The following is a 20942-nucleotide window of genomic DNA, read 5'->3' on the forward strand; positions in this document are numbered from 1 at the left end:
TGGATTTTTGAATCATATTTTGCATATTTTGTATTATCATCATCATCATCGTCATCATTATCATCGTCGTCGTCGTCGACGTCGTCGGAATTGATAAGGAAGTTATTATAACATTTAACTGTATAGTTCATTTTCTTTTTTCCCATGTTTGTTCGTATGCATGTTTCAAAATATATACTTGTGGTTTGTTGCTGAAGACCAAATTGTAAAAAAGAAATTATTTCTAAATGTGAATTCTTCATGAAAAACAGTTATTATTATTATTATTACTATTATTATTATTATTATTATTATTATTATTATTATTATTATTATTATTATTATATATTAAGTTGGACGCTCTACAATTAATTGTTTCATTGTATAATAATTACAGACTTCGGTCAAAAATGAACTGTACAATGGTCTAATTTTTAACACTAGAAACCAAAGCGTGCAGCGCAAAAGAAGAAAAAGAAATGCGCAGAGAAAGGTTCAAAGAAGAAAGATGAGAAAGAAAGGAAAGTCAAAGAAATCAAGGTCTCTGATCAATCGGCTAAGAAAGTAGTCAATGGTTCCACTAAGGAAGTTGTTGCGCTAATGGACAACGCGGCGTTTGAAGACACCGAAATGACCGAGATTAAAGTTCAGAGAAAGGGCAAAGATGCGACAAATGTTGAGGTTGCCTCTCTGTCATTGTCAATATGTACTGCACCTAGTGCATGTTTCTCGTCAGTGTTTTCTCTGGTCTCTTTCTTCAAAATGTGCATTCTTTTAAGCGATGCTTTTTGTGTGAGTCAAAACCGGCGGATAGTATATGTCTTCTAGAGTGGTAATACGGTAGTCTTTCAGATGATTGGGTTCTTGTGAAATGTCAAGTATGCATAAGGAATGCTATAAATGTTTAATGTTCAATTTACATATACACATTTACTCAAGTACACGACCTTTTCCGCACTCGCGCACCACTTTTCCTCTCTGACCGTGACTCACAATTCTTACAGATAAAGCTTGTATAAATGTAAAATACGTTGTGTTTGTATTGTTGTTGCAATATTTAACGCGATATTTTTTTCGATATTAACCCATGTATGCCTAGCGTCTAGAAAAAAGTCCTTGGCAAACAGCGTAGACCCAAATGAGACGCCGCATGATGCGGCGTCTCATCAGAGTATGCGCTATTTGCTTAAATGAATTTCTGTAAGAAATATTCTAAATATAGAAATAAATATACTAGACATCCCTAATTTTGGAAATAAATTGATCCAATTTAGACGGATGGGAGAGTCCACTAGGCATAAATGGGTTAAACTGCATTTCTCGAACTGAAACGTATACATAGATTTTGTTTACCGGTTCTTCATTTTACAACTGATAATATCTAGCCTGTAATAGTATGACCTCTGGACAATTTATAAGATCAACTCTAAATTATGTGCCGGCGTTGTTGAACACCAATATTATTATTGTTTGCATAACATCCTTTTGATCACTAACGCAGAAGACTATAATGATTATAAAGCAACGAATGTCCGGTTTGGGTTTTATAATACTCGAAACACGCATATCTTTTTTTAAAGTCCTGTTGTGTATGTTCTATTCAGGTTTGTGATGTTGTTTTGTGCCGCAACAAAGCATATTTAAGTCGAATAGCGTTTCATTCCAGGGTTTCATTGTATGATTGATATTTTATATATATATTGTCTTAAGTAAAAGTGACGTAAGGACTGTACTCAGCATCGGTTGAATATTCACTCCGTACATCATATCAAAAAGCACCAGGCGCCTCATAGAAAAGGGGTTAATTGCATGTGCGCAAAGTCCCGTTCCATATAAGCCTTGGTAGTCCGCTTGGGCTAATCAGGGACGGCACTTTCCGCCCAGAATCGATATTTGTTCAGAAGAGACTTTCTATATACTAAAAACTCTATAAAAGCGGAAAGTGCCGTCCCTGACCAGTCTGTGCGGACTCCACAAGCAAATCTGGGACGACACTTTACCCACATGCATTAAACACCGATTCTCAAAGCGAGGCTCATGTGGTTTTGTCCCAAAGGCTACAGAGGACGCTGCTGACGGGGAGGGGGAGGACGAGGCGGTCGAATACCGTAACGATGGTTACATCGAGCTTGTTCTAAAGGTCATGGCGAGAATGTGCGACGGACAAAACCATTATTTACAAGTACGTTGTATAAATATCGAACAATCTGTTGTTTTTTTAACCAAGTGTTTTATTGCTGATTAAATCAATTAAGGAATAAAATAAAATTTATTTATTTTAAATTCTTAATACATAACGGAACTTTATCTGAAAACTTGTTTTTACTTATTACAAACTGTTGTAATTACATGTATAAATATGTATTTGTATTGTGATGTACTGTTAAAAAATCGTAACTTTGTTGGTATTTGGTATGTTTATTGATGTGCTTACCCTTTCCATTATTACAAATTTATAAAAATGTGCTTACCCTTCCGTGTAACCGATGTATATACATAATGAATGATCGTTTTGTGTATAACTGTAACCAGGTAGAATTTCCAATAATTCCATCAGAGTAGTCAATTATCTATCTACCTTTGACCACTGTAACTAAATATCATAGTTGACTGACTTTAAAGCCCAAAGCTGGTTTGGGCTTTTACATCAGTCTGTCTTAACAAGAATATCAGTGAAACTGATGGATGCTCCCCGATGATGTGCTTTGTCAATGTATGTGTTAATAAACACCTAAAAAATCTATTATTAGCCTCGGTGACCTTGAACCCAGTGACCTCAAACCTCATCAAAAGGTAGAGGTCCATGTCCACCTACATGCCAAATATGAAAGCGATTGGTAAAGTATTGAAGGCGCTATGAGAAACGGTAGCAAAAGTGTGACAGAAGGAAGTCTATTATTAGCCTCGGTGACCTTGACCTTGACTCCAATGACCTCAAACCTCATCAAAAGGTAGAGGTCCATGCGAGGTACCTACATGCCAAATATGAAAGAGATTGGCAAAGTATTGAAGGCGCTATGAGAAACGGTAGCAAAAGTGTGACGGAAAAATCTATTATTAGCCTTGGTGACCTTGACCTTGACCCAAGTGACCTCAAACCTCATCAAAAGGTAGAGGTCCATGCATAGTACCTACATGCCAAATATATAAGAGATCGGTAAAATATTGAAGGAGCTATGAGAAACTGTAACAAAAGTGTGACGGAAGGAAGAAAATAAGGAAGTACGGAAGTAAGGAACTTCAAACTGGCAACTACATGCTCCCCGAAAATATTTTCGGTGAGCATAAAAAGGTAAGAAGTAATACTAATGAAGATATACAAATCTGCAACTCAATCAAAAACTGACTGCTGACACTTTGACTGTCTAGAACACAATGGACATCTAATTTGCAAGGTTTTTAAATCAATCAGCTGTTGTAATTGGTCACAATGGTCACCTGACTGAGCTGATTTAAAAAGTCAGTCAACTATGACATTTGGTCACAGTGGTCAATTGTAGATAATTGACTACTCTGATAGAATTATATGCGCCGCGTTCTGAGAAAACTGGGCATAATGCATGTGCGTAAAATGTCGTCCAAGATTAACCTGTGCATTCAGCACAGGCTAATCAGGGACGACACTTTCCGCTTTCATGGCAATTTTTGTTAAAATGAAGTCTCTTCTTAGCAAAAAGTCAATTGAGGCGTCAAGTGTCGTCCCTGATCATCCTGTGCGGACTACACAGGCTAATCTGGGACGACACTTTACGCACATGCATTATGCCGAGTTTCTCAGAACACGACACATATACGTTTGCCGCTTGTATAACGTATCCACATGCAGACTGCTTAACGTGTCTCTGTATTGTAGATCGCCTTCCTTCCGACGCCCAATGAGATGGGGATGTAATTCTTGATATGCACTGGCGTATTTATTTCCTGCTTTGGTTCGAATTATATGACACGCGTTGTGAGAAAACGGGGCTTAATGCATGTGCGTTAAGTGTCGTCCCAGATTATCCTGGGCAGTCCGGCGCTCTTGTTGTTATTATTATTTATTGTCAGTATTTGAGTATAAACAGCAGTGTCAAACAAACATGAGAAAGAATCACCCGGGTATTAAGTCCTTAATATGTTAATAAACAATAACAACAAAACAACAACAACAAATTTTATTCAGCAGTAAAGCTTATTATAACAGAAAATACGTGCTTACGCTTCCTTCATTCCACTTTCAGAAAACCCATATTTGGATTATGAAAATGTACTAAAATTATAAAAGCATAAATGACATACACAATTTAAAACAAAAACGCTGAAATACGTGCAATTGATGTTTTCACATACAATAAAACATGCATGATCGTTTTTTCAATATATTCAGCTTTTCTTAGTCACAACTCTAGAAGAAATAGAGCCCTGATCTAATGTGTCGCGTTCCGAGAAAACTGGTCATAATGCTTGTGCGAAAAGTGTCGTCCCAGATTAGCCTGTGCAGTCCGCACAGGCTGATCAGGGACGACACTTTTCGCCTAAACGTGATTTTCGGTAAGGAGGGACTTCATTGAAACTTAAAATACCATAAAAGCGGAAAGTGTCGTCCCTGATTAATCTGTGCGGACTGCACAGGCTAATCTTGGACGACACTTTACGCACATGCATTATGCCCAGTTTTCTCAGAACGCGACTCAAATTATTGTGTCTGTCATTCCTGTTTCTGTGTCATTCTACGAGCCACCTGCTTTTTTTTCTTCATATACACCTCACTAATGAGAACTTCGGTTTCTGCCCATAGGCCTATCTGCGGGAGCAGCCAGATAATCTGAAGACGTTTAATATTATTCTGGAGACCACCCAGTTTGTAACTGTTCTGTATTCGAACATTACAGCTGAAAATATTGATCTAACCATCCAACTGTTTGACTGTATAAACGAGTTTACCGCCGTAAGTAGGGTTTCTGTTGCCTTTTTGATGACTCTAGTTTGTATCACTCTATGCAGGATTATCTTAGAGAGCAGCCCGACAATGTGAAATCTTTCAACATTATTGGAGAGGTCACACAATTTCTAAATGTCATATACTCTAACATTACGCCTAAGAGTATTGACTTGAATATCCAGATCTTCGATACAATGAACGAATTTACAGCTGTAAGTGAAACATCACGTTAGAATGAGTCCTAACAAATGTGTATTAACCCATTTATGCCTAGTGGACTCTCCGATCCTTCTAAATAGGAACAATTATTTCAAAAACTAGGGATGTCTTGTATATATATATTAATATATTTAGAATATTTCTTACAGAAATTCCTTTAAGCAAGCAGCGCAGACCCTGATGAGACGCCGCATCATTTTTTTCTAGACACTAGGCATAAATGGGTTAATGTGTAAATTGTACCTGATTCAAAGTCGGAAAGTAATAATCATCATTTAAGTATTTAACCCGTAATTAAGCAATGCCTTATTATTCACTTATTTTTGTTTGAATACAATTTCAAAACTTTGCTCTCGGAGATGTCTAAAGCTTTGATTATCTTAAGATTTGATTGTTTCAATTGTCATCACGTTTTGTATTAAAGTTTATTTTTTCTTTATAAAAAGAAGTTGGCAATTAATGATATCCCCATATACATGTATACCAATAATATAGGACGTGAATGATGTAAATACATGTGTAAACATTATTGTTTGATCACGATTTTCTATTTAAACAATAAATGCATTTAAGACATGAACGTTCAGTGGTCGGTCCCCCCTCCCGAACCTATTATTTTATATAAATCAATTTATCATACGTAAACACACAATCTAACGATTATGTTAATTTTGATGTTTGTATGCATGCACACTTTTCTCCAACAGGGTAACCAAGAGAACCGGATTGTTATATATGACAATAAGATTATCGACTACATCAACTTCATCATGCGAGCTGGGGACTTTGAGGATTGTCCACAAGATAAGGCAATGACATATTATAAATATGTGTCTTGTTCTGTGAAAACTTGGCTTAATGCATGTCCGTAAATAGTGATCCCAGGGACGACACATTCCGCCTAAACTTGATTTTGATTGTGCGGACTGCACAGGCTAATCTGGGACGGCACTTCACGCACAAGCATTTTGCCCAGTTTTCACAGAACGCGACACATATAATATAATAATATAAATATTCATTGAAAATTAATATGATTTCACGTAGTGCAATCATAAAATTATATCTTCTGATAAACTCCTGTATCTTGTGAAGCTTTCTTATTGTTTGTTTGAACTCGTTTCAACAAACAATGACTGGAATGTATTTGAGTGCTTTCGTATCTGAAATATGTGTTATTGATTTTAAACGGCTTCTTTTAATTTAAAAATGAATTGAGTTACTCGCTCTGTTTTTAGCATATATGGGTTACCCATGAATGTTATAGACTGGTTTAGAGGAAAAATTCCACTGCTTTAAACACATTAAACGTGTTCTAGCTATACTAACAAGAGCAAATTTGCCATGACTGTTTTTTTTTTAAATAAAATGTCTGGTAAATTAAATGACTTGCATGATTGTATGACGGAAATTATTAACCCTTTCGGAGCGATGGGATTGGGCGATCTTTGTTACATTACACTAAAGTATCATTTAACGCATTAGAAAAGCTGGTGAATATGAAGCTTCATTAAAAGTTTCTTTGAAATTTAGATCCTTCGTCTACGAGAAAGCATCTCCAATCTCGTACTGTCGTTGATTGAAGAAAACGGAGCCGGAAAAACACAAGTTGCTCAAGTAAATTATTGTTCTTTCGTTCGCTCATACCGCTTAAAGTGATATTATGCGCATGTAACAGTATATGCTATGTTTATAGGTGTCTATCGCAACCGTTGTTTATTGTTGGTGTTTTCACTTCATATACACTTATATTTGTTAGTGCAGCATCAACATAATAAAACAATATCACGGAAAGAAAAAATAAGGCATTTGAATATCAACCGTACTTTCGTTTGACAACTGATCATGCATGGACGATGTGAATCTAAATTTAGTTTTAGTGCAGATTCGTTCATACGACACACGAACACTAACTCCGACCCTAATAAAAAGACAGTTCCGCTCGGCTTAGAGGACTGTGCAGTCATGTAAAATATCGAATATAATATATATATTTTATAAACAGCTGGTAGCAAGATGAGTTGCAGATAATTGGTCAGTTACCACATTTGAACAAACTCTTTTGACCTGTTAATTCTTTTCAGCTCAATGCAACAGTGAAAAATGCGCATACAATCACTTTAAAACGATGTATGTTAATGTGAAACAATTGCTTTTTTGCTTGCATTTATATTAAAGGATTATTTTCATAATAACGAATTTCATAATTACTATTTGTTTATCCAACACTAAGAAATCATTTCAAGAGAACCCTTTTTTGTATTATTGATTGTAAACATATAGGAATATTGAAATTCCAGATACATAAACATAAAGTACATAAACCACAAAATGATATAATAACCACTTGTGAATTTCATTTTCACCCAACAGGAAGTGAAAGACACATTGGACAAGAAGGCGGTCGTGGCTCTGATGACGGAATGCTTCGAGAACCACGGCATCGACAGAAAGAAGCTGGAGGAGATGAAGTATATTCAGTTGGAAGGCGTGCCGCCTCCGTCCAAGAACAACGCGTTGTCGGGGGCCAAAGATAGGCTGATGAAGGGACTAGGGGTATGTCCTGAACGAAAATAAAATGTGTCTTGTTCTGAGAAAACTGGGCTTAATGCTTGTGCATCCTCCTTACCGAAAATCTTGTTAAGGCGGAAAGGGTCGTCCCTAATTAGCCTGTGCGGACTGCACAGGCTAACCAGGGATAACACTTTACGCACATGCATTTATCCCAGTTTTCTCAGAACGCGACTCAAATGATGCGTGAATAATGAGTAGCATAAAATATGGTGGCATGTTTTATCTTGCGTTGGTGTTTAATAGTAAGATAAGATTTATGACATTTAAACTCTTTAGTATCATATTTCATTCTGCATTGTTTGCTCTCGTCCAAAGAATATTCGCATTAATATTTGCATAAAGTGACAAAACGTTTGATCATGTACATTTATGTACAGTCATTAATTCGTAATTAATTCGGAATAATTAACGAAATTGTCGAAATATAATTTAATACATGTTACTTACACAGAAAAAAATATGTACGATGCTTTTTTTGTAATTCCATTTTATTTATTTTTTCCTCGTAAACATGACATTTTTGCATAACACAGAGATGATCTGTTTAAACATTTTCCCGATTGTCGTTATGGTATACAACATGTATAAAAACAATATGGTGAAGTGGGTAAAATATGTTTAAAACAGTGTCAAAAAGTGTATGTTGCTTTAAGGTTGGTGTACCCATGTTACAAAGTATATTTAAAACTGTATTTCATGGTTGGTGTCCTAATTGGGAATAAAAGGCGCCCAGCGAGTATTCAATATATGTTGTTTATTGTGTGGTCGCGATTAATTCTTAAAATGTTATTCTATTAGTAAAAAAGGACACGATGCCTTGTCTTGTCTTAAAAAAACAATACTATACGTTAACTAAATGTCCACACCTGCCACTACAGAAGCAAGAACGTAATGAGTTTGCTGAGGAGTACGAGGACGTGGGGTACAGGCTCTTCCTGATCCTGGCTCGAATGACGGACATCGACCCAAAACTTATGGACACTTGTACGTATATACATTGACATTTTACTGTTGCAAAAGATTCTCAAGCAAAAAGCACATTACGTGTTAAAATTCTTCTTATCATTGCCTTTTGAGGGAATTTATTAACAAATGTGTTTTTTTCAAATTCAACATGAAAATCTCCAACCATTCGCCGATGGCCCAAAACCTATGTTCGTTAATATGTGAATGCGGAGCTTCCGTAGGTGCATACATTAGGTGAAATACATTGAAATTGAAACGTCAGCTGCATGAGCAGTAGAGACCTTATACCTAATACAAGGCAATCACGTACATAAGAAAACGTCCAAACACGAATACAACTGGTAACACTCCAGATGCACTGGGAGGTTTCTAGGAGCTGCAAACCTCACACTTGATGCAGAATTATTCGTCTAACAACCACGTGTAAATCAAATCTGATCGAATAGTATAACGATTTAAATTAAAAAGTAAAGTGGCTACCATTTTACCATTTTCCCCATAAGAAGCAAAGTGAAAATGACTTTTGCAGCCAGCATAAAACCAGAACAGCCTGCGAGAAACTCACAGAATGTTCAAGTTTTTTGCTGTTTGCTTCTCATCAATAACTAAGGGTTGGAAATGAAGCCTTTAAAACTTGAATACAGTAAGAAAGCTCTTTAATTAAATTTAACTTTCTAATGGACTACACATGCGTCAAAATACGTTTCTAAGTGGTAACGGGTTAACTACTAAATGTCTATATACAGACCTGAACACAAAAACTGGAAGAACGATTCAATGAAACCAGCACGAGCATCAAATACTGGTCCTCCAGACTATACAGCATCATATAGCTTGACATCCTCAAACAAATTGAAGCGTCATATACCGGTAACTTGACATCCTCAAACAAAATGAAGCATCATATACCGGTAGCTTGACATCCTCAAACAAAATGATGCGTCATATACCGGTAGCTTGATATCCTCAAACAAAATGAAGCGTCATATACCGGTAGCTTGACATCCTCAAACAAAATGAAGCGTCATATACCGGTAGCTTGACATCCTCAAACAAAATGAAGCGTCATATACCGGTAGCTTGACATCCTCAAACAAAATGAAGCATCATATACCGGTAGCTTGACATCCTCAAACAAAATGAAGCATCATATACCGGTAGCTTGACATCCTCAAACAAAATGAAGCATCATATACCGGTAGCTTGACATCCTCAAACAAAATGAAGCATCATATACCGGTAGCTTGACATCCTCAAACAAAATGAAGCATCATATACCGGTAGCTTGACATCCTCAAACAAAATGAAGCATCATATACCGGTAGCTTGACATCCTCAAACAAAATGAAGCATCATATACCGGTAACTTGACATCCTCAAACAAAATGAAGCATCATATACCGGTAACTTGACATCCTCAAACAAAATGAAGCATCATATACCGGTAGCTTGACATCCTCAAACAAAATGATGCGTCATATACCGGTAGCTTGACATCCTCATACAAAATGAAGCATCATATACCGGTAGCTTGACATCCTCAAACAAAATGAAGCATCATATACCGGTAGATTGGCATCCTCAAACAAAATGAAGCATCATATACCGGTAGCTTGACATCCTCAAACAAAATGAAGCATCATATACCGGTAACTTGACATCCTCAAACAAAATGAAGCATGATATACCGGTAGCTTGACATCCTCAAACAAAATGAAGCGTCATATACCGGTAGCTTGACATCCTCAAACAAAATGAAGCATCATATACCGGTAGCTTGACATCCTCAAACAAAATGAAGCGTCATATACCGGTAGCTTGACATCCTCAAACAAAATGAAGCATCATATACCGGTAGCTTGACATCCTCAAACAAAATGAAGCGTCATATACCGGTAGCTTGACATCCTCAAACAAAATGAAGCGTCATACACCGGTAGCTTGACATTCTCAAACAAAATGAAGCGTCATACACCGGTAGCTTGACATTCTCAAACAAAATGAAGCATGATATACCGATAGCTTGACATCCTCAAACAAAATGAAGCGTCATATACCGGTAGCTTGACATCCTTAAACAAAATGAAGCATCATATACCGGAAGCTTTACATCCTCACACAAAATGAACCGTACAAGTTGGTGCACAATTTGTTATACAATTATGTCCAGTTACCGCTGGGGTAAACGATTCACTGGCCAATGTTTTATTCGTAGTAAACTTCCTACACTGTTGGCTTTCAACTTTTACTGTTTACTGTTGGAAAGTACAAAAAAGCGCTGGTTTGAAATACATCAGCATTGAACAAAGAGAGAGACCACAGCAATCTGTAGATACAGGCATAAGCTTAGAATGACCAGAGCAACATATAGCAGATAATCAATCTAGAAGAAGAATAAATGACCTTGAAAACGGTCACACATTTTTGTGGGTCAAGCAAACGAAAAGGTGAACATCATTTCAGTACCTAGGGCACCAGAAAAAGACGCCCAGCATGAAGAAAGAGAAGGACTGGCAAAAACAAAAATGCTCATGAAATCTCTAAGTCTTTGTAACATAACCAACGAAATGATCCAACACTTCGGCCCTCTAAAAGCTGTATGACATCTTCAAAGACATGTGGTCGCTGGACCAAGAAGCCCAGTTCTGGAAAGAGGTCAAGAAAAGCTGTATGACATCTTCAAAGACAGGTGGTCGCTGGGCCAGGAACCCCAGTTTCGAAAGGAGGTCAATATGATTCATCTCCTGTAAAAGGGTAGAACAAGTCAGAACTACTGGGCAGGCCCGAATCTTCGGGACACTAGGACGTATATGTTGAGCTTCCACTAAATTAGCCAAATGTACTTTGTGTTACAGATTTTTTTTCACGTTTGCTTTGTGTGGAAGAACCCATTTATGCTAAGTGGACCCTGCCATCCTTCTAAATTGAATCAATTTATTTCCAAAATAAGGGATGTCTAGTATATTTATTTCTATATTAAGAATATTTCTTACAGATATTGCTTTAAGCAAACAGCGCAGACCCTGATAAGACGCCGCATCATGCGGTGTCTCATCTTGGTCTACGCTGTTTTCCAATGCCTTTTTTCTAGACGCTAGGCATAAATGGGTTAGGTGTAACACTATGAATATGCAGACATAAAATCAATTAGATTGTGAAACAATTGCATAGACAGCCGTGTTCTGATATGAAATGGTATAAGTTGTACTGATAATTTTACATTACAGTGAAACTAAACCCACTTCAACAAAAAGCCTTCAACTTCTACAAAAAGAACTGTATGTCTATTGAAATCGTCAAAGACGACGAGTTGCAAAAAGCCAACTTTAGAGTCAAAAGCAAGGTACAATGAACATATATGTTGCAACTGAAATTTTACATAGTGAATATTAAGCTTATTTTCAAAATACTTAAATGTACTTTGATTTACTTCCTTAAATACACGGCTTTGGTAAAAGCTAACTAAGAACGAATATACATGTATACACATATGACTATTAGTATAATTAATCATTGACACATAAATCTATTTTTCATTAACGAATTAACTTTTTGCACATAAACGACTAGCGAAATTATAAATGGCCTGTAAATACAAAAGTGCAATTGAATGCCTACATGCTAAGCTTGTACGTACCTGTTATGTGGATAAGTACTTCATTATAACATGCATGAACACGCTTATCAATATCAAATGCTTTCGGGGTAAACAAAGTTTAATTAAATTGAAAATTAAACCATTTATGCCTAGCGTCTAGAAAAAAGGCATTGGCAAACAGCGCAGACCCAGATTAGACGCCGCATGATGCGGCGTCTCATCAGGGTCTGCGCTGTTTGCTTAAAGGAATTTCTGTAAGAAGTATAAATAAATATAGAAATAAATATACTAGACATCCCTAATTTTGGAAATAAATTGATCAATTTAGAAGTATGGGAGAGTCCACTAGGCATAAATGGGTTAATGTCAATACGCTATGGCGTTGTTGCTATGCTGTCTACCTAGCAACCGGAAGGCCATTGGTTTGATTCCTACGATGGGAGCGTTCTTTATATATTCCCAAATAGACACCAATGTATGTTTCTATTCTAGAGTTGTTAAATAATCCTTAGACTTTCGATTAAAGCTAGCTCAAATGGATGGGTAAAAAGTATGTCACGTGACGTTACAGCGCGTGCTGCGGGAGGAGGTGAAGGAGATGTTGAAGTGGAACGTTGACCGCTCGTCGCCTAGCAACAAGATCCGGGACCTCATGGCCTGGTCCAATGACATCATGAAGGACATCGCCTATCAGAGGAAGATCCTCAGCAATCCGCTGGCTATCGTGCTGACGAAGGGATGGTCAGTATAGCGAGTTTAGGTCGACGTCGTGTTATGGATATGGTGTCCGCCTAGCGACCGGGTCGTCACGGGTTCGATCCCCACCGTGGAAGCGTTCTTAAGATCTCCCCCAAAGGCACCAAGTACTGGTTCTAGGCCCAGGAAACGGACTCGAGAGAGTTTATATAAGCCTTAGGCTTTCGATGCAATCGAGCTTGAATAAATAGGTTTAAACTAAGTATAGCCAGTACATCAACACATTTTATACACTTTTGTTGCCTATTAGTTTATTCATAGAACTACAGTATTATTGTCTTTTAAAAAAACATTTTAAGTTCTGTTTTTTCCGACACTTTACGACATTTACCGTAAATGTTTTCCCGTAACAATCTATACTATTTTGGTTTATTTACAGGTGAGTGTCATTTTTAAAACGTAACACTGTTCCAATATATGAGATAAATAAGTTACATACATACGAGTCGTGTTCCGAGAAAACCGGGCATAACGCATGTGCGTAAAGTGTCGTCACAGATTAGCCTGTGCAGTCCGCACAGGCTAATCAGGGACGACACTTTCCGCTTTTATGACATTTTTCGTTAAAATGAAGTCTCTTCTTAGCAATAACCCAAGTAAGGCGGAAAGTGTCATTCCTGATTAGCCTGTGCGGACTACACAGGCTAATCTGGGACGACACTTTACGCACATGCATTAAGCCCAGTTTTCTCAGAACAAGACTCATACTTCTAGGCTGGTTTGGAACCATCTGGTGACGGTGTTGTCGTTTGCCATCAACATTCTGATGCTGCTTACGTGGGACGCCAAAATGTCCATGTCCTCGCCGGGGATGGCGAAAAATTCTTCCGTGATTCCATATGCCGTCAGAGAGTACGATAGCTTTAATATATGTGTTATACGTCTTCTTTGATTCCATACGCCGATTTCTTTAATATATGTGATGTAATTCTTTAGTGATTCCATATGCCGATCTCTCTATTATAGGTGATATAATTCTTTGATTCTATATGTCGATATCTCTAATATATGTGATATAATTCTTCAGTGATTTCATACGCCGATGGCTCTATATATGTGATATAATTCTTTGATTCCATATGCTGATATCTCTAATATATGTGATATAATTCTTCAGTGATTCCATACGCCGATATTTATATTATTTGTGATGTAATTCTTCCGTGATTTTATTTCGGTTATTGCCCATGTTGTTTTTTTTATGAAAAAAATTCTACACTGTGAAATCTTTGTTAGAGTAAAAGCGTCATATTCCCGACAATATTCTTAGTTATTTCCCGGAGTTATTTGTTTTCTAATGGAAAGTATTACCGGGTATTTCACAGTGATTTTTTTTTCCAAAACGCAATCTTGATGACTCGTTAGATTCTAATACCTATTTAACGCACTCTGTGAAAACGCGGTTTAATGCATGTGCGTTAAGTGTCGTCCCAGATTAGCCTTTGCAGTCCGCACAGGCTAATCAGGGAAAAAACTTTCCGCCTTAATAGAATGTTTTGTTTTAAGTATGGCTCTTCTAGATGAAAGTCCAGTTTAGGAGAAACATATTAGCTCTGATTTGCATGGATCGACTGCACAGGCTAAATTAGGTCGACACTTTACGCGCATGCGTAAATCCCCGTTTTCTCAGAGCGCGGCTCATATGTTTGCAGCCCCATACCAAACATACGGAATCTGAGCCAGGACCAGTACAAGCTTGCCATATACATTCTCGGCGGACTCCACAACTTCTTCTGCCTGCTCGTGTTTATCAGCTACTTTGTGGGCAACCATCCGCGCCTGCCCAACCCCAAGGCTATGCTAGAGTCTGTCAAGTAAGTGGGCAATCGTGATACGTCGGCTTTCTCCGGAATCCTCCGTAAGATAACACATTGTAAACAATATTGGCTCATTTATCGATGATCAACATTCGAAGTCGGTAAAAGTTCCTCAATAATTTGGAATAAACGTTGAGTTCTGACATAATAATTGTGACTGTTTTGCTGTTTACTATTGAAGTAGTGGAAGTGCAATAGCCTTTGCTTCCAGAAGTACAGGGTTCGAATCCCATGAAAAGCGATATATTTCATTCAACGTTGTTTTCTTGCTATTATAATGAGTAAAGAATATTCAAAAACACTATAGATTTGATAATAAATATATTTAATGACATTTTTAAAGACAAAAATGTGTGAACAAGTCTGTTTAAGCTGAATGTTATATAGAAGTTTGTCTATAAGTCTGAAATTATTCAAAATTATACGTGTATTTTTAGGTCCTTCATTTACACACCAAAGGGCAAGGAGGAGGACGTGGACAAAGAAAAAGAAAAGCAGCACGTGTCAAAGATGGACGCTAAGCTGTTCAGCTTCAGCACTATATACTACATGGTATTTCATCTACATATGGGCCGTGCTCTGTGAACAAGGGGCTTAACCCTTTGCATGCTGGGAAATTTGTCGTCTTCTAAAATGTCTTCTGCTGAATTTCTAAAATTAGCATTTTCTTCGATTTTTTTCAAAGAACACTATCACAATAGCAAACAGTTTGGATCCTGATGAGACGCCACGTTCTGTGGCGTCTCATCTGGATCCAAACTGTTTGCAAAGGCCTTCAAAATTCGGTTCCCACACTGAAAGGGCTTAATGCATGTGCGTAAAGAGTCGAGCCAGATTAGCCTGTGCAGTCCGTACAGGATAATCACAGGCGAAAATGTCCGCTTTGATGATATTTTTCGTTGTGACTGCACAGGCAAATCTGGGACGACACTTTACAAACATGCATTAAACCTCTTTTTCACAGAGTATTGCTCATAGAGAATTTTTTCCATTGTCCTCATGATTTATAAATGTTGACCAATATTTTTTGGACTAAGAGTACGTATGTTATCGTACGTTTGTCCATATGCATACATCGATACAATTGCTCGCGCAATACATATCCACTTTCACGATATCAATAAACGTTCGGGTGTTGCAAATCTTTGCATGAACTCAACAAATGTCGCAAAGACAAAACGGACACCGATTAGTTTTCTCTTATAATAACGCGAACATTTGATATGTTTTTTTTAATTGTAAAATGTATTTAAGCTAGAAATGTCATGCACCAATTTAACATTTATTATTAATATTGTCCCTATGTATTCTACTGATGCACCAATTTAAATGTTCTAAATTGTCTTCATTAGTAAGAATATCAAATGGAAATGTCGTCTGTTTGTTCACTATTTCCTATATTGTTGAGCATATGAGCCTCGTTCTGGGAAAACTGGACTTTATGTATGTGCGTAAAGTGTCGTCCCAGATTAGCCTGTGCAGTCCACACAAGCTTATCATTGACGACACTTTCCGACTTGAGTGAATTTTTGTTTAGAAGAGACTTCCTTAGAATTAAAATAAACCATAGCGGTCAGTTTCGTCGCTGATTAGCTCTGTGCGGTCTACACAGGCCAATCTGGGACGACACTTAACGCAAATACATTCAGTTTTCCCCATAACGCGGCTCAAATAATCTTCCATCCGCGTTTGGTGTAGGCTTTCGTCGGTCTGTCAGTGGGCGGTACCCTGTTTCACGGCTACTTCTTCGCCTTCCATCTCCTGAACATCGTCAACAACAATCAGCTCTTGAGCGGGGTCATCAAGGCCGTCACACAGAATGGTTAGTACAAATTTTCAAATTTTGAATTTGATTGGAAGATTGTGGAAAAAAACAGCCAATGATATCGCCCGTTACAAAAATGCTACTAGCGCAATATGCGGATAATGATGCCAGTGTAATATACGGAGAGGTTTTTAAAAAAAAGTTTTTACTGACAACGGTAAGTACAATTTAAGATCTCTAGTAAAAACAGAAAATTTGCTTCACTTCTGTACACTTCATGACGGCCTCAGCCACCAGATCTCTGGGCGGAGGAAATCACGAGGCAGGGAAAGCTCTGCGGCCGTCTGGAGGACCCACAACGCACGGCTACCTTTGCACAGAGGGACGGCGTACACCTGAGTGATCGACAAGGCGCAGTAGACGAAGAAGATCTCTTATTGATTTCTCTCTGAGTTTATGCTCGTGTTGTTTTATATTAAAATATATCGAACTGTTTAGCACGCTACTGTAATACTTGTTATACTTGTTTTACATTATGTCATTTTATTTTGATGACGTCATTTCACAAAATAAGGTAGTGGGATCGGTCAGTGTGCGGTGCCAATAAACACGCTAAAATGTCATCTTGACATGCCTTTTAACCGAAGTCAGATCCCAAATGAGCCTCGCTATGAAAACAAGGGGTAAAGTGCCGTCCAAATTTAGCCTGTGGAATCCACACAGGCTTATCAGTGACCTTACTTTCTGTCTTGACTGGGTTTTCGCTAAAAAGAGACTTCATTTAAACGAAATATTCCTTAAAGTGGGAGGTGTCGCCCCTGATTGCTCTGTGCGGACTTCACAGGTTATTCTGGGCAGACACTTAACGCATATGCATCAAATCACTTTTTCCTAGAGCGAGTCTCATACATGTGCTCTCTGTACGTTTGCAGGTCGGTCGCTGGTGTGGGTGGGAATTCTGGGCCTGGTGGTGTTCTACTTGTACGCCATCGTCAGCTTTGCCATGATGCGCAGCATGTTCAACCCGGGTGACTACATGTACTGCGACAACCTGTGGCAGTGTACCATCACCGTCATCAGATACGGGCTCATCGGGGACCTCTTTGAAGTAGGAACGCTGTTTAGTTGATGATTGAATTGAGCCAATGTCTAAGAAAATTGAGCTTTATGCTTGTTCGAAAAGTGTCGCCCCAGATTAGCCTGTGCAGTCCGTACAGGCTAATCAGGGAAAACACTTTCGGCTTTTCTGGTATATTGCGTTTAAATGCGTTTTAATAATCAAGTTTGAGCGTAAAGTGTTAACGCTGATTACCACACAGGCTTATCCTGGACGAAACTTTATGCACATGCATTTAGGCCAGTTTTCAAAGAACGTAGTTTTGCATTGTAACAGATTTACGACCATCTTTCAACTGATTTAAAAAAATCTTTTTACAAGAACAACTGGTTTTAATTATATAATTAAGTCGACAGTTTATTCTAAAAAAAGATTCATTAAAGTTTCAAAGGTGGGTCACTTGACACGACATCTGTTGAATATCTTAATGTTAATGGCAACACTTGGAAAGAGTGATTAGATTTTCCTCATCGGGTAGAGTGATGCATTTCCTTCATTTTCGCAGAATCTGCGTGCGCACGAGACGGAGAAAGACTTCCGGATGTTCGGCCTCGTTGTAGTGTACCACGTGACCTTCTTCATCTTCATCACGACCATCGGTCTTAACATCATCTTCGGTATCATCGTGGACACCTTCTCGGAACTTCGAGATCTGAAGGTGGAGGATGTGTTAATATGAGCCTCCCTTTTAAAAAATGGGACGTAATGCATGTGCGTAAAGTGTCGTCCCGGATTTACCTGCAGAATCCGCACAGGCTAATCAGAGACGACACTTTCCGCCTTACCTGAACTTCCGCAGAAGAGACTTCCGTCTAGAAAAATATACTGTTCGGACTGTACCGGCTATATTTTTTATACCACATTTATATAGCGCCCTTTTCATACTCGCGGGTCGGGTGCGTTCAAAGGCGCTTTACATGTTTTTCCCTGATCACTGGGTCACAAGTCGTCCGTTAACATCTTGGCGCTGTATGCAGCCACGGCACATTGGCTTATTTTCCTCACAGGTACCCATTTATACACCTGGGTGGAGAGGAGCAGATGTGGGATAAATTTCTTGCTCAAGGAAATTCCAGTGGTCGGGCGGGATTCGAACCCGGGACCTCTCGATACTTAAGCCAGCGTCCTACCATTAGACCACTGCTCCCATAATAATCTGGGGCGGTACTTTACGCACATGCATTTAGTCCGGTTTTCCCCTAGCCAGGCTCATATATACATACAGCGGCCATACCATGGCCCTTACGTTATTAAGTTGCTCAAAATATGTTTTACATTTTTACATAAACATGTTTTAAATACTTTTACCAAATGCTTGCTAGACTTTTTTAAATTAGTGTGTATGAGGTCCATGTTGAACATGTTGAAGGTTTTGGTGGACTCTTGAAACATTGAATACTTAAGCCATTTATGCCCAGTGGATTCTCTCATCCTTCTAAATTGGATCAATTTATTTCCACGATTAGGGATGTCTAGTATATTTATTTCTATATTTAGAATATTACGTACAGAAATTCCTTTAAGCAAACAGCGCATGATGCGGCGTCTCGTCTGGGTCTACGCTTTTTGCCAAGGCCTTTTTTCTAGACGCTAGGCATACATGGGTTCAGGTTTTGGTGGACTCTTGAAACATACAATATTTAAAACCGTTTTTATTTGTTTGTATACACATTTCGTCGTCAGTGAACTTTTAAAATAGTCACGCAATCATGCATGATCATTGCTATCGCCACCACTATCATCGTCACCAAAATTGTCGCCGTTCACTCAAACCTAACTCTGACTTGTCTTGCAGTGGACCTCCGAGTCTGACATGCGGGACACGTGCTTTATCTGCAGTAGGAACAGCTACGACTTTGAACATCATGGCCAGGTCGGTAGACGCTTTCCTTTTTCATATTTCAGCAGTCACTATTAAACGCGGTTACATTATACCAATTGATATAAGTGTATAATTATGCCTCAAGTGGTAGGAAAGGGCATTGTATTGATTTATGTATTCGTGGAAAAAAACTTTTTTAAGTCTGACACAGTACTAGGGCTGCAACGGGTACCCGAAATATCCGATGATATCGGATCCTACTTCAGATTCGCGGGTACGGATCCACCCCTGGAAATTTCGGTTCCGAATATTTATTTTTATAGTTGTATGTAACCTAGCGCTGTTTTCACGAGTATTGATTTTATACAGACTGGTTTCATTTAAAAGATAAAAGAAACCTATAATACGGACAAAAGCCCGCGAAGCGGGCGTTGACCGTTAATTTGTATCACTTTTCTGAAATACAAAGAGACATTACCTTATAGGGATACAAGTCAAATAATTTCTGCCGTCACCTATTTTCGCGATGGAAAATCATAGAGCGCTGGAGCACATAGACACTTCGACAAACGCTATATGACACGTAGATGCATTCCTCATGAAATAATACGGCATGGCAGTAATTATTAAGTAGCGAATCGTACTCTATGTTATTGTATTATGATTTTCTACGATCAAAATACGTCTGTTTGCCTCCCTGTGTGACACATCCTGTTTCCCATAATGCATTGCAAATTGAAAATTGCTCTAGATTCTATTAACAAAATCATAAAAAAGATAACCCGTCTTAATTATTTGCGTACTTCCGGTTCACAATACCGAATAAGATTAGTTTCGAATTAACTTCTTCAATGAACCCACTATTCTATAGTTAATATTATCCCTTTACATAAATAAACAATTGTTTAAAAGTTTAATTTGTTCACAACATCAACGGCCGCGTTTCTTTCGTCGACAACTATACATGTCTGTGCGATGTCACTGCTTTCGTCAATACGTCATTAAGAAGTAAAAATTGAAACTGACATACTCTGGTGGATGTTTACATTGTTGAAATTGAATAAATTAATGGAATGCACTCAATTGGTAAGTCATTATTTAATTAAAATATTGCGTTTGGTTACATAAAACATCAATCTATATAATATTACTAAAGATTACCTTTGATAACATGGGAACTGTTTTCGGTACATACACAATTTCGCCGATTTTAAATTTAAGGTCATTATTATTCAGTCAAACTAATGGAACATAAAAGTTATCATTTTATTAAGTTTTGGAGTTATTTCTTGAGTATATTCTACGTGATTATTCTAAAGACCCTTTCTTTTGTGATGTATTAAGTTACGTTGTGATTGTAAACAATATTGCATCTCCGACTCATACTCGATCATTTTCGTACCAAACT

At 37.9% G+C, this 20942-nt stretch overlaps 1 protein-coding gene across 1 annotated transcript in view; it reads left to right on the forward strand.

Moving 5' to 3' along the window:
• LOC127831400 (inositol 1,4,5-trisphosphate receptor type 3-like) overlaps positions 1-20942 on the forward strand; it is a 103014-nt gene that overhangs the window by 72210 nt on the left and 9862 nt on the right. Inside the window, exons 49-64 of the mRNA XM_052356386.1 lie at positions 424-660; positions 2036-2161; positions 4963-5112; positions 5827-5928; positions 6653-6736; positions 7493-7675; positions 8572-8677; positions 11887-12002; positions 12829-12998; positions 13728-13865; positions 14666-14827; positions 15268-15382; positions 16529-16652; positions 17528-17703; positions 18218-18370; positions 19508-19585. Coding sequence (XP_052212346.1) covers positions 424-660; positions 2036-2161; positions 4963-5112; positions 5827-5928; positions 6653-6736; positions 7493-7675; positions 8572-8677; positions 11887-12002; positions 12829-12998; positions 13728-13865; positions 14666-14827; positions 15268-15382; positions 16529-16652; positions 17528-17703; positions 18218-18370; positions 19508-19585 — 2220 coding nt within the window. The remainder of the gene's footprint in view (positions 1-423; positions 661-2035; positions 2162-4962; positions 5113-5826; positions 5929-6652; positions 6737-7492; positions 7676-8571; positions 8678-11886; positions 12003-12828; positions 12999-13727; positions 13866-14665; positions 14828-15267; positions 15383-16528; positions 16653-17527; positions 17704-18217; positions 18371-19507; positions 19586-20942) is intronic.

Source organism: Dreissena polymorpha, chromosome 5 (genome assembly GCF_020536995.1).
Source record: "Dreissena polymorpha isolate Duluth1 chromosome 5, UMN_Dpol_1.0, whole genome shotgun sequence".
NCBI lineage: Eukaryota > Metazoa > Mollusca > Bivalvia > Myida > Dreissenidae > Dreissena > Dreissena polymorpha.